Source organism: Pangasianodon hypophthalmus, chromosome 21 (assembly GCF_027358585.1).
Source record: "Pangasianodon hypophthalmus isolate fPanHyp1 chromosome 21, fPanHyp1.pri, whole genome shotgun sequence".
NCBI classification, from domain to species: Eukaryota; Metazoa; Chordata; class Actinopteri; order Siluriformes; family Pangasiidae; genus Pangasianodon; species Pangasianodon hypophthalmus.
Window position 1 is genome coordinate 528,507 of NC_069730.1, and position 12,222 is coordinate 540,728.

Below are 12,222 nucleotides of genomic sequence, written 5' to 3' on the forward strand. Positions count from 1 at the left end.
TCTCGAAGCTCACTGTGAGTGTGTGTGTGTTTATTCGAGCCTGTTTTCTGCACCAGATGATTTCCGGATCACGCTGATTGATGACGTGAGCAGAACGTAGTCGTGTTCTTTAATCGCAGGTCTATCGTCAGAGGCTCTTCATCATATAATCCGACACGGAGACGCTCGCTATCACACACACTGTTACAGAATTCACAACACACTTGTGCAGGATCTCGTACAGCGTGACGAGGAATCATCTTTAAACACTGATGAGATGGTCTCAGGTTGTTTAAAGCTGGTTTTAGATTTGGACTTTAGATGAGCGTAGTAGCAGCGTTCACACTGAGATTTCTCACTCTGACAGAACTTTTCTTTTCGTCGCTTGTCTTTGGCTGTAGTGGCGCTACATCGTTAATGTGAGAGCATCACATTATACATTCAAAAATATCCCAAGTCTAGACCAAATAATTCTTCTACGGCGTGTGATTTTTGACCTCAGGCTGAAACTCGTACGGCGTAAAACCAACTTTACATGGTGTGATTTTCTTCACTATAAAAAACATCTCAGATCATAAAAATATTTCTTGGTCGTGAGTTAAATCTCATCACTTAATATAACGTCTCACAAATATAAACAAATCAGGGTGAGAAACTTTGGAGTAAAATCTCCGAATGATATGCAGCTTTACACTGAATGATTTCCATCACGATCATCCAATCGCAGACAGAAATCATACGGTGTCATGAAATCATGAGAGAATTTCGTGGTTGTGAGATTAAAGTCAGTGGTCTCAGGTTGTTGAAGAAGGCGTGGTGAATACGTCTGAGATCAGAAGATGGCCGATGAACAAGTTCTGTCCGGGATCTTCTGGGTTTATTTGCTAGAATAAAGCTTTTTTTTTTTTTTTTTTTTAAAAATGCATAAATTTGACTAAGTCGTCTCAGTATTTGACACAAACGAAATGAAGTGAAACGATTCGTCTCAGGCTGTAGTTGGTTCTTAATAAACAACTCGTGTCTAAAGTCACCAATAGGAGCAAATATCACATCGTAGGACTGCTACTGTGTGTGAATCTATCATAACATCTGATGTGCAGCTCTGATATCACACAATCATACGACAACTTTTAAACATTTAAAACGCTTTTAAACACATTTTGTTCCTCTGATGCATCAACATTCATTATTTTACAACAGACTTCCTCGTTTCTTCTTTCATTTTGTCTCTTTACCACTGAACACTGCTGTCTGTCCTGTCTCTGTGCATCACATGGTGATAAATCCACCATGATGAAGGAGTGTAAAAGCCACACGCTCACACACACACACACACACACAGCTGGTGAAGAAATGGCGGGTGTGCAGTCAGGAAAAGGGCAACGTCCTGCATCATCATCATCATCTCTGAGGTTTTGTCTGTCAGAGAAACATACAGTCTCAGCTGATTTAATGTGAATAATGACTGTGTGTGTGTGTGTGTGTGTGTGTGTGTGTGTGTGTGTGTGTGTGTGTGTGTGTGTGTGTGTGTGTGAGATGCAGTAGGACATGGTGTTGCTGTCTGGCCTTCACACACAACCTGCTGGAAGCACAACGCAGTCTTAAAGCATCTCACACTGATTTATTAACACCTCACCATCTCACACACTTCAGCCTCCTCTTCCTCCTCTTCCACTTTTAATTATTTTATTTCAGCTGATCTCAGAGAAACACATCACACTGATTTAATCCGAGCACGAATTAACACCCAGATTTAAATCTGAGCCTAACTATAGCCTGAGAAAACGTTTTCTGAAATCAGAAATACTGGATTCACAACTGAATAAAAAAACATGCTTTCAAAATTTCCCTTTTATTTCATATCATTCGTGTCAAAAACTGAGATTTTTTGTATTAGATGAAAATTGTATTAGATGTTACACACATTAGACTAATTTTAATATTCTGCATTATTTTTAAAATAGTTTTGCTTAAGAAAGTCCCTTCACCCTGTTTAATGTCCACCAGTTCTGAAAACAAAGCTGAGCCACAGGCTGTGGGACTTTATTATTGTTATTATTATTTAATAATGTTGCAGTGGTGAAAATCACAATCCAACATTTATATATATATATATATTTTAATGAGTATTTTTAGTTATTACATGATTTGAATGATTTGACTGATCCCTTGACTACATCGAACCTCAAAAACTCAAAAACAAATTGTCTATATATAATAAATTTAAATCTAATGATAATTTTTAATAATAATAAAAAAAGGTGTTATTTGAGTGGAAAATTCCAGAATAAAAATCTCTATAGCTCCAATAAATATACAAAATATTAATATACACATTTAAATAATAAGCATTTTATTTGAATATTTGCATAACGCCCTTTTAATTAATTTTGGACTGACTGGATTTATTTTAGAGTTTAATAATAAAGGCGTGAAAACGCTAATGTGTCTTTTATTAAAGGAAACACTGACATCTAGTGGCCATTTCGTGTCACTGCACGTTCAGATATTCTGCACTTTGAAAATCTTATTTTATTATGGAGGTGTGTGTTTGGTCTTCCAGAATATAACCTAAATAAGAAAAACAGCTGAATGTAAAGATTTTATATATATTTGATTAATTTAATTATTATAATGGCAAAAATTTTGTATACATAAATGTAAATTTACAGGCAAGAAACCACGATTCGTTATCTTTAGCAAAGAATTTAAACAAATTCTTCAAAACAAAAAGCAATGAAAATAATAAATATATGTACTACTTTAAATATTTTTGTACAGTAATGATTTGTATTCCCCCTAGCAAATCTGTTTTTTGTTATTCTTGTATGCTTTTGTATTTACACTCTGTATTTAGAATATTTTCTAATAAATTTTTAAAAATAGTAAAAAAAAAAAAAAAAAAAAAACTTTGAAAATCTTACAGGTTTAAACACACAAACAAACACACAACAGGTCATACATCACACCAGGAGGAGGAGGAGGAAAGGGGGAAGAAGAAGAAGAGGAGGAGGAGGAAAGGGGGAAGAAGAAGAAGAGGAGGAGGAGGAAAGGGGGAAGAAGAAGAAGAAGAAGAGGAGGAAAGGGGGAGGAAGAAGAAGAAGAAGAGGAGGAGGAGGAGGAAAGGGGGAAGAAGAAGAAGAAGAAGAGGAGGAGGAGGAGGAAAGGGGGAAGAAGAAGAAGAAGAGGAGGAGGAGGAAAGGGGGAAGAAGAAGAAGAAGAAGAGGAGGAGGAGGAGGAGGAAAGGGGGAAGAAGAAGAAGAAGAGGAGGAGGAGGAAAGGGGGAAGAAGAAGAAGAGGAGGAAAGGGGGAAGAAGAAGAAGAAGAAGAGGAAGAAAGGGGGAAGAAGAAGAAAGGGAGGGAAGGGGGAAGGAGAAGAAGAAGAAAGGGAGGGAAGGGGGAAGGAGAAGAAGAAGAAAGGGAGGAAAGGGGGAAGGAGAAGAAGAAGAAAGGGAGGAAAGGGGGAAGGAGAAGAAGAAGAAAGGGAGGAAAGGGGGAAGGAGAAGAAGAAGAAAGGGAGGGAAGGGGGAAGGAGAAGAAGAAGAAAGGGAGGAAAGGGGGAAGGAGAAGAAGAAGAAGAAGAAAGGGAGGGAAGGGGGAAGGAGAAGAAGAAGAAAGGGAGGGAAGGGGGAAGGAGAAGAAGAAGAAAGGGAGGAAAGGGGGAAGGAGAAGAAGAAGAAAGGGAGGGAAGGGGGAAGGAGAAGAAGAAGAAAGGGAGGAAAGGGGGAAGGAGAAGAAGAAGAAAGGGAGGGAAGGGGGAAGGAGAAGAAGAAGAAAGGGAGGGAAGGGGGAAGGAGAAGAAGAAGAAGAAGAAAGGGAGGGAAGGGGGAAGGAGAAGAAGAAGAAAGGGAGGAAAGGGGGAAGGAGAAGAAGAAGAAAGGGAGGGAAGGGGGAAGGAGAAGAAGAAGAAGAAAGGGAGGAAAGGGGGAAGGAGAAGAAGAAGAAAGGGAGGAAAGGGGGAAGGAGAAGAAGAAGAAGAAAGGGAGGGAAGGGGGAAGGAGAAGAAGAAGAAAGGGAGGAAAGGGGGAAGGAGAAGAAGAAGAAAGGGAGGAAAGGGGGAAGGAGAAGAAGAAGAAAGGGAGGAAAGGGGGAAGGAGAAGAAGAAGAAAGGGAGGAAAGGGGGAAGGAGAAGAAGAAGAAAGGGAGGGAAGGGGGAAGGAGAAGAAGAAGAAGAAGAAAGGGAGGGAAGGGGGAAGGAGAAGAAGAAGAAAGGGAGGAAAGGGGGAAGGAGAAGAAGAAGAAAGGGAGGAAAGGGGGAAGGAGAAGAAGAAGAAAGGGAGGAAAGGGGGAAGGAGAAGAAGAAGAAAGGGAGGAAAGGGGGAAGGAGAAGAAGAAGAAAGGGAGGGAAGGGGGAAGGAGAAGAAGAAGAAAGGGAGGAAAGGGGGAAGGAGAAGAAGAAGAAAGGGAGGAAAGGGGGAAGGAGAAGAAGAAGAAAGGGAGGAAAGGGGGAAGGAGAAGAAGAAGAAAGGGAGGAAAGGGGGAAGGAGAAGAAGAAGAAAGGGAGGAAAGGGGGAAGAAGAAGAAGAAGAAGAAGAAGAAAGGGAGGAAAGGGGGAAGGAGAAGAAGAAGAAAGGGAGGAAAGGGGGAAGGAGAAGAAGAAGAAAGGGAGGGAAGGGGGAAGGAGAAGAAGAAGAAAGGGAGGAAAGGGGGAAGGAGAAGAAGAAGAAAGGGAGGAAAGGGGGAAGGAGAAGAAGAAGAAAGGGAGGGAAGGGGGAAGGAGAAGAAGAAGAAAGGGAGGAAAGGGGGAAGGAGAAGAAGAAGAAAGGGAGGGAAGGGGGAAGGAGATCATGTTTGCTGCTTAAACTGTGTTGTTTTTCAGGATTTTTTCACTGTATCACATATAAACGGTACATTTCACTTAATAAATAAATAAACATTTGAAGTTTTAAATGATTTTTAACTTTGACTTTTACGCTGATGAATGTAAAATGTTCCTCATAACAGAAACAGCTCAATAAAACACGTTTTGAAAAGTGATTTGAGTGGAAAAAGTTAAATTATTGACAGATTCAGGGCTGAGGTCATGAGGCTGAGAGACGCGCATGCGCAGTGCGGTGTAGCGCAGCTTGGGCTCTGAGGTCGCGCTTCGGCTCGTGACGGCGGATGAAATATTAATATTTAAAGTGTTTATTGTGATAAAGAGAATAAAGTGAAGATGGTTTATCACTCTGTAGCGCTGCCGCTCATCTGCTTCACCACGCTGTGGGCTTTAGTCGGAGGCGTCGCGCCGTTTTTCGTTCCTAAAGGACCGAATAGAGGGTGAGTTACACCGCTAGCTTAGCTTAGCTTAGCTTAGCATAGCAGGCTAATACGCTAGATGCTAGTAATCCTGCTAGTCTTGACTCTTGATTTCATAACATTACACTTCCGGATCTGTTTAATATTAATAATTCCTTCTTTTATTGGCTTTATATGAATTTAATTTCAAATTTGATGTGATTAAATAAACTGTTATTGACCTGCAGCTTTACATTAGTTTATCCCGTTAGCAGTTAGCATAGCTAGCGCGTCATCAAAACAATCATTATTTATATTCTAATTACGTATTTAAATATGCAAATGAGTCAGAAGGACATTAAATATATATGAGAATGATTTTAGAATTCGCAATTAGTTATGTATTTTTATTTATAAGATTATAAGGTTTTTATTTTTGTGTATTTAGGATTATTTATTGAGAAAGTACACATTTATTTATTTATTTATTTAAAATTTTATTTAGAATATTTTTAACTGTCATTTCATCTTATGAGCATGTTTTACTTTAAATGTATTAATCACTGATTTATTATAAAATATTTCTGTAGCCATATTCAATGGAAATAAGATTTTAAATACTAATTAAACGCAATTAGTCAATAAATAAATAAATAAATAAATGTCACTGTTAAGGTTCTGAAGCCAAACAGGAAGTTAGAAATGTTTCATTATGTTTCAATACTTTAATTAATACTTTAATAATAATAATTAATACTTTAATTAAGCCCAATTAATAAATAAATTAGCTAAAATTCATTAATGTGGTGAGAGAGAATCTCGGAGATAAACTCTCGCGTTAGAAAGCTGTGTGTTTGTGGATTTTCCACTTCAGTCATGTTGTTGTTGTTGTTGTTGTGTTTACAGTGTGATCATTACCAGCCTGGTGCTGACGGCCGTGTGCTGCTATTTATTGTGAGTAAATCTCACACACACACACACACACACACACACACACACACACGAGCAGACTCTGAGGAGTTAGAAGCAGTCTGTGATCCATGATTCGTTATCAGACAGATCGTTTGTGCATTAGAGATCAGATCTGATCTCAGGAGCTCGGTCTCTGCCGCGTCACGGCGTCTCTGAGCAACATTTATATTCCATTCCTTCAAATTTTATAACATCATAAACCTCAAAAATCCACAAATGATTCCTGCTGACTCGGTTTCTGACGAACACACGGCGTGAAGCGTCACTGAAACACTGCGACTCACCTGAACTTTCATTTTATAGAGTAATTTGTTTGTTTGTTTGTTTTATATTTATTCGCGTTTCTGAAATCCACCCTTCAGCACACTAACACTTTATTTATAACATAATTTACACATTTTATTTATAATAAACCATTTCAATCATTTTAATCATGTTCATTATTACAGTTCCAGTAACATCCAGCAGGGGGCGCTAATGTTAATAATGTATTAATAATGAGAGTGTAAACGAACTGAAGTCAGCTGTAATGATATGAATTTATTGTTAGTGTTATTTATCATCACACAATCGTGCGTCTCTAAGCGAACACTAATCCGAGACGCTGCGATACACACGCGCTGTCGTTAAAATAAAAACATCATCAGTAAAAAAGAGGTGTAGGTGTTCAGCTTGTGCCTCAAAAACATCTTCAGATCATCTTTTCTGTTCTGCTTTATTTATTTTCTAACAATAATACACCTGATTTGGTGTGAAATCATTTTCCGCTGCGTATTTTTATATTAGAATGACTCGTAGGTCACATGACTGTAAAGTTATCTGTGATTGGTTGAACGTTACGCACTACGCAGGGAGGAGAAACTGTTATTTCACCTAAAGAGCACTAAATAATCAAATTAATAAATACTCGAGTGTTTAAATGATTCAGGACTAAAAAACACTAACAATACTCGCTGTACTATCACTAGCTAAGAGAGAGTGCGTGTGTGTGCGCGTGTGTGCGCGCGCGTGTGTGTGTGCGTGTGTGTGTATGCGTGTGTGTGTGTGTGTGTGTGCGTGTGCGCGCGCGCGTGTGTGCGCGCGCGTGTGTGTGTGCGTGTGTGTGTATGCGTGTGTGTGCGTGTGTGTGTGTGTGTCAGCTGGTTGGTTGCGTTCCTGGCGCAGGTGAACCCTCTGTTTGGGCCGCAGCTGAAGAACGAGACCATCTGGTACCTGCGGTACTACTGGGAATAAAACGGAGGTACGTCACAGTCACGCTGTCAGAATTCTGCGAGATGAGACGTAAAGTACGAAATAAACGTTAATAAACATGACACGAGGAGAAACGGGAAATATTTATTACACATTTACGACATCGATTCCCAAAAACTGCGCAAACGTGCAGTCACTCATAACACGGCGTTATCTCCATGCTCTCGCTATGCGGTTTGGGGGCGGGGCTTAAGCGCACGCAGCACAGCGAAGGACGAAAGTGTATTAGTTTATTTTTTAAAAAATCTGTTAAGAATATATCTTAAAGCTTCATTATGAGAGGAGAAGCAGTCACACCTGTGGGGGGAAAATACACACCTGGAGCTTTTCATTAATCACACGCGGAAAACGTTACGCACTGAAAAGCAAAACCTTGATCGTGTTGCTGTTGCGTTTCTTTATCTGTTCTTTTTCTTTATAGAGTCTGATGAGAAGCTAGCTATTTATTTATTTACTTATTTATTCATTTATTTATTGTTTGTTTGTTTATTGCAAATCAGTGTCGCAAAAAGTGAATAATTCTTTTCCATAACCTCCATTTTGTTCTGGATTCCTCTAGAAAAAAAAACTCGATTCAGTTCTAATCTACGTCGCACGTGTCAGCGATTTGTTGCAGTCGTGTCGCACTGAAAAGCTTTTCGCTCTGTCGCAGAATCTTCTTTATAGCGTTACGATTTTAAACCTGTTTCTCCTTTAATTCTCTCTCTCTCTTTTCTTCCTCTTCAGGATTGTATCGGCTGCATGACGACGTCGTTCCATCGTTCACTTCCTGTTCGACATTCCCCTCCTGTGATGTGACTGAACGCGTTCTCTCCTCAGCGTAGCGTCAGCGCTCTTTACCTGAAACGTTTAATTTGTGTTTGTTGTTTTATTTCTGACGGAGGAGTGAAGTAAATACGAGTGTGTGTGTGTGTGTGAACAGTGACAGTGTTGTGACGTGATGAAGATGTGCAATATTAGTTAAAAAAACCTACTTGAACGTTTATATTATCTCTCTCTCTCTCTTTCTCTCTCTGTGTCTCTCTCTCTCTCTGTGTCTCTCTCTCTCTGTGTCTCTCTCTCTCTGTCTCTGTCTCTCTCTCTCTCTCTCTCCCTCTGTGTCTCTCTCTCTCTCTCTCTCTCTCTCTGTGTCTCTCTCTCTCTCTCTCTCTCTCTGTGTGACCAACTTGTGATGTGTTTACGTAGCGGTCTATTTATTTATGTCGAGTTTATTTATTACGTTATTTATTTTAGAGTGTAAAGCTCAGAAATGTGATCCGGTTTCACCACTCGTGTGTGTGTGTGTGTGTGTGTGTGTGTGTGTGTGCGAATGCTGAGAGAAGCTGTGTGTGTCGTTCTCTAAATGATTTCATGCTGTCACGATACGATGAATCGTCCAATCCAGTATCACGATATCTGCACATCAGTTTCTGATTTCTTTTCGCTGTTTATCTCGCGCATATTAACACTAACGCTGTCTCCCTGAACACTCATTCATTATTATTATTGTTATTATTGTTATTATTATTGTTATTATTATTATTACAGTTCATGGATTTCAGATTGCTGTCTGTGTAAATCTGGTTATTTATTCCTTTATTTTTACTCTTCGACGTGGCTGCTTTGTTTCCATGGAGATCCACTGACATCCTCTCTCTCTCTCTCCCTTTTTCTCTCTCTCTCTCTTTCTCTCTCTCTGTTTCTCTCTCTGTTTCTCTCTCTCCCTTTCTCTCTCTTTCTCTCTCTCTGTCTCTCTCTCTCTCTCTCTCTCTCTCTTTCTTTCTGTCTCTCTCACCAGCGTGACATCAAGCTACTAATGAGGTTTTTTTTTAACGGCTCACAGAACACTAACGTCAGTAACGTCACTGAGGAAAGTGAACTTAATTAACACTGTCGTTATTTAGAGACTTTTTGTTCAACATGATTTTCAGGGTTAAGGATTAAACTCTCGGTCTGATTGGCACTGACGGAGTTTCAGATCTCTGTGGAAATGACGCGGGTTTATAATCGTTGTCGTGTATACGCTGCTGATGTCTCTGTAAAACACTGAATAAAATCAGGATGGATCACATTTTGTCTCTCTTTTATTCCATTCACCAAACATCAGACAGTGAGTCTGTCAGGACGCTCTAATCTCATACTATCAGACTATGGATTTGACTTTTTTCCTCAAAAAGGGCAAATATTTTTTTAATTCAGTGCAGTGAATGCATGTGATGGTGACATTTTTCTCTCTTTTGTACGGTCAGATCACCCTGTTCTGTCGATTCTGTCGGTTCTGATGATTCTTTCCATCTGGAGCTCATCTTTAGCTGAAATTCGAACAGCTTGCAGAGCTTCTTCATCGTTTAAAACATCCTTTACTGTTACTGAAGTGGAAAAAATTAGAAATCTTCTGATGCTCTGAGCTGTGTGTCGTAACGTACGCCACATGAGTCACAGATTTTTTTTCAAATGCATCAAAATGCAGATGTTAAGAGAAAACTCGCTGTAAATAAAGAGTTCTGCGTAACGTATGCAAATATGAAGGAAGAGAAATACAAACTGAAATGTTCTAGTCATGCTGTGAAAAATTATTGAAAAACTGAAGTCCGCTGCAGTGGATATGAAGTACAGCTGAGCTCATAAGTTCACACACGCCTTGCAGAATCTGCCAAATGTTAATTAAAAAAAAATAAGAAGAGGATCATAAAAATAGCATGTTGTTTTTATTTAGTTCTGCCCTGAATAAGCGATTTCACACAGCAGATGTTTCCATCTCGTCCACAAGACACAATAATAACTGAATTTATGTTTTGTGATAGTTGTTCATGAGTCTGTTGTTTGTCCTGAGCAGTTAAACTGCACACTGTTCTTCAGAAAAATCCTCCAGCTCCTGCACCTTCTCTGCTTTTCCAGCATCTTCTGCGTATCTGACTCCTTTCCATCAGCAGCTCTATGATGCTGAGATCCATCTTTTCACACTGAGGACAGGACGGTGTAAATTGTTATTATTTTGTCTTCTGGGAAACGTAAATATCTCCTGTAGCTTCTGAAAATAAGATCTTTAAACAGTGGATATGAAATGCACGTTTCTTATTATTATGTCTTATTTGCTAAAAGAATTAAGTGTTCAACAAAAAATTACCTTTTGTAGTATCTCTAAAGAAAAAGAGTTAATCTCATCTACTGTTTATTCTGTTGAATCTTATCTCTAAATATAAGGTCACATTATGAAATTAAATATCAGGATGTTATAAGACTGCACTGCATCTTTATTTTCCTTTCATTAATTAACCAAGGTGAGTAAAAATAACTGGATAAAAATAGACTCTCTCTATCAAACTTCTCTAAAGTGCTTTGTTTTTCTTTAATTGTAACATAAATCCCATGAAATCCCTCAGCACCTTTTCTAATGAGCCAAATAATCCAAATATTCTGCTCAGTATTTATGTGTGTACAATAATATTTTGGATATTTATTAGAACCAGAGAATTTTTACATTAAATCCATTCAGTTCAAGTGAAAATAAATTGAATAAATAAAATTTAATAGCTCATCTAACGGACCCCATGCTGAGAGCCAGTGCTCTAAAAGATCACTGCTTTTATTCCTACTTTCCCTGAAGTACACTCAGATTGCTGTATAACGTTCTTGTCCAGGCTCGTCAGATTGTGTAAAAGTTGTAATGAAATGTGATCTGAGTTTTATAATGGATTCCTGGAGAACCAGGCGAAGAGACGCGGGCCGTCTGTTGCTCCTGTGCTGTTACGCAACGCGCCGTGAGTCATCCCGTAATCTCCATCTCTCACTGCAGGAGACAAAAATCCCAACAATACAGCACATTTTCCTTAAATCTCCATCCCACGGCGCAGAGACGCTGAGTGGAGGTGGAGGCGTCGTGTAGAACGGGCTTTGTGCGTCAATCCTCTGCAGGCGCTTTACTCCGGGTTAAACACCGCGCCTGAACCTCAAACATCTCTCTGTGGTGCTCACACAAGAAGGTCAAAGCACACAACTTTCTAACTTCAGGTTTTTTTTTTTCTTTTTAAAGCAGTATACACTCACCAGTCACTTTATTAGGTACACCTGCTCGTTCCTGCAATTATCCAATCACGTGTCAGCGACGCAGTGTATAAACTCATACAGATACAGGTCACGAGCTTCAGTTAAAGTTCACATCAAACATCACAGTGAGGGAAAACATCTCAGTGGCATGGCTGTCGGTTTGAGTTTTTCAGAATCTCCTGCAGGGATTTTCACACACGACTGTGTAGAGTTTACAGAGAATGGTGTGAAAAACAAAAAACATCCGGTGAGCGTTCCGAACATCCGAAGTTCTTCTCCGATCAGAGGAGAGAGATCAGAGGAGAGAGATCAGAGGAGAGAGATCAGAGGAAAGAGATCAGAGGAGAGAGATCAGAGGAGACCGATCAGAGGAGAGAGATCAGAGGAGAGAGATCAGAGGAGAGAGATCAGAGGAAAGAGATCAGAGGAGAATGATCAGAGGAGAGAGATCAGAGGAGAGAGATCAGAGGAGAGAGATCAGAGGAGAGAGATCAGAGGAAAGAGATCAGAGGAGAGAGATCAGAGGAGAACGATCAGAGGAGAGAGATCAGAGGAAAGAGATCAGAGGAAAGAGATCAGACTGGATCGAGCTGACAGGAAGTCTACAGTAACTCAAATAATCACTCTTTACAACCGTGGTGAGCAGAAAAGCATCTCACCATGCACAACACATCAAACATTGAGGTGGAGGAGCTACAACAGCAGAAGATCATAATAATATTAACATTATTTTAAATATTATTAATAAGTAGAACTAGTTATTACTATTTATTACTA

At 39.5% G+C, this 12,222-nt stretch overlaps 1 protein-coding gene across 1 annotated transcript; it reads left to right on the forward strand.

The window, feature by feature from the left end:
• The first annotated feature begins 5,017 nt into the window (after nucleotides 1–5,017).
• Nucleotides 5,018–9,469, forward strand: atpv0e2 (ATPase H+ transporting V0 subunit e2). The gene is made up of 4 exons (XM_026940836.3): nucleotides 5,018–5,238; nucleotides 6,103–6,150; nucleotides 7,308–7,408; nucleotides 8,146–9,469. The coding sequence occupies exons 1-3, from the start codon at nucleotides 5,135–5,137 to the stop codon at nucleotides 7,399–7,401; spliced, it is 246 nt and encodes an 81-aa protein (XP_026796637.1). The 5' UTR covers nucleotides 5,018–5,134; the 3' UTR covers nucleotides 7,402–7,408; nucleotides 8,146–9,469.
• The last annotated feature ends 2,753 nt before the right edge of the window (nucleotides 9,470–12,222 follow it).

Excerpts from the sequence above, each read along its gene's own strand:
- atpv0e2 (XM_026940836.3), top strand. The coding sequence starts at position 5,135 with ATGGTTTATCACTCTGTAGCGCTGCCGCTCATCTGCTTCACCACGCTG. Across the intron at positions 5,239-6,102 it reads CCTAAAGGACCGAATAGAGG|TGTGATCATTACCAGCCTGG; the intron begins GTGAGTTACACC and ends TTGTGTTTACAG. Across the intron at positions 6,151-7,307 it reads GCCGTGTGCTGCTATTTATT|CTGGTTGGTTGCGTTCCTGG; the intron begins GTGAGTAAATCT and ends TGTGTGTGTCAG.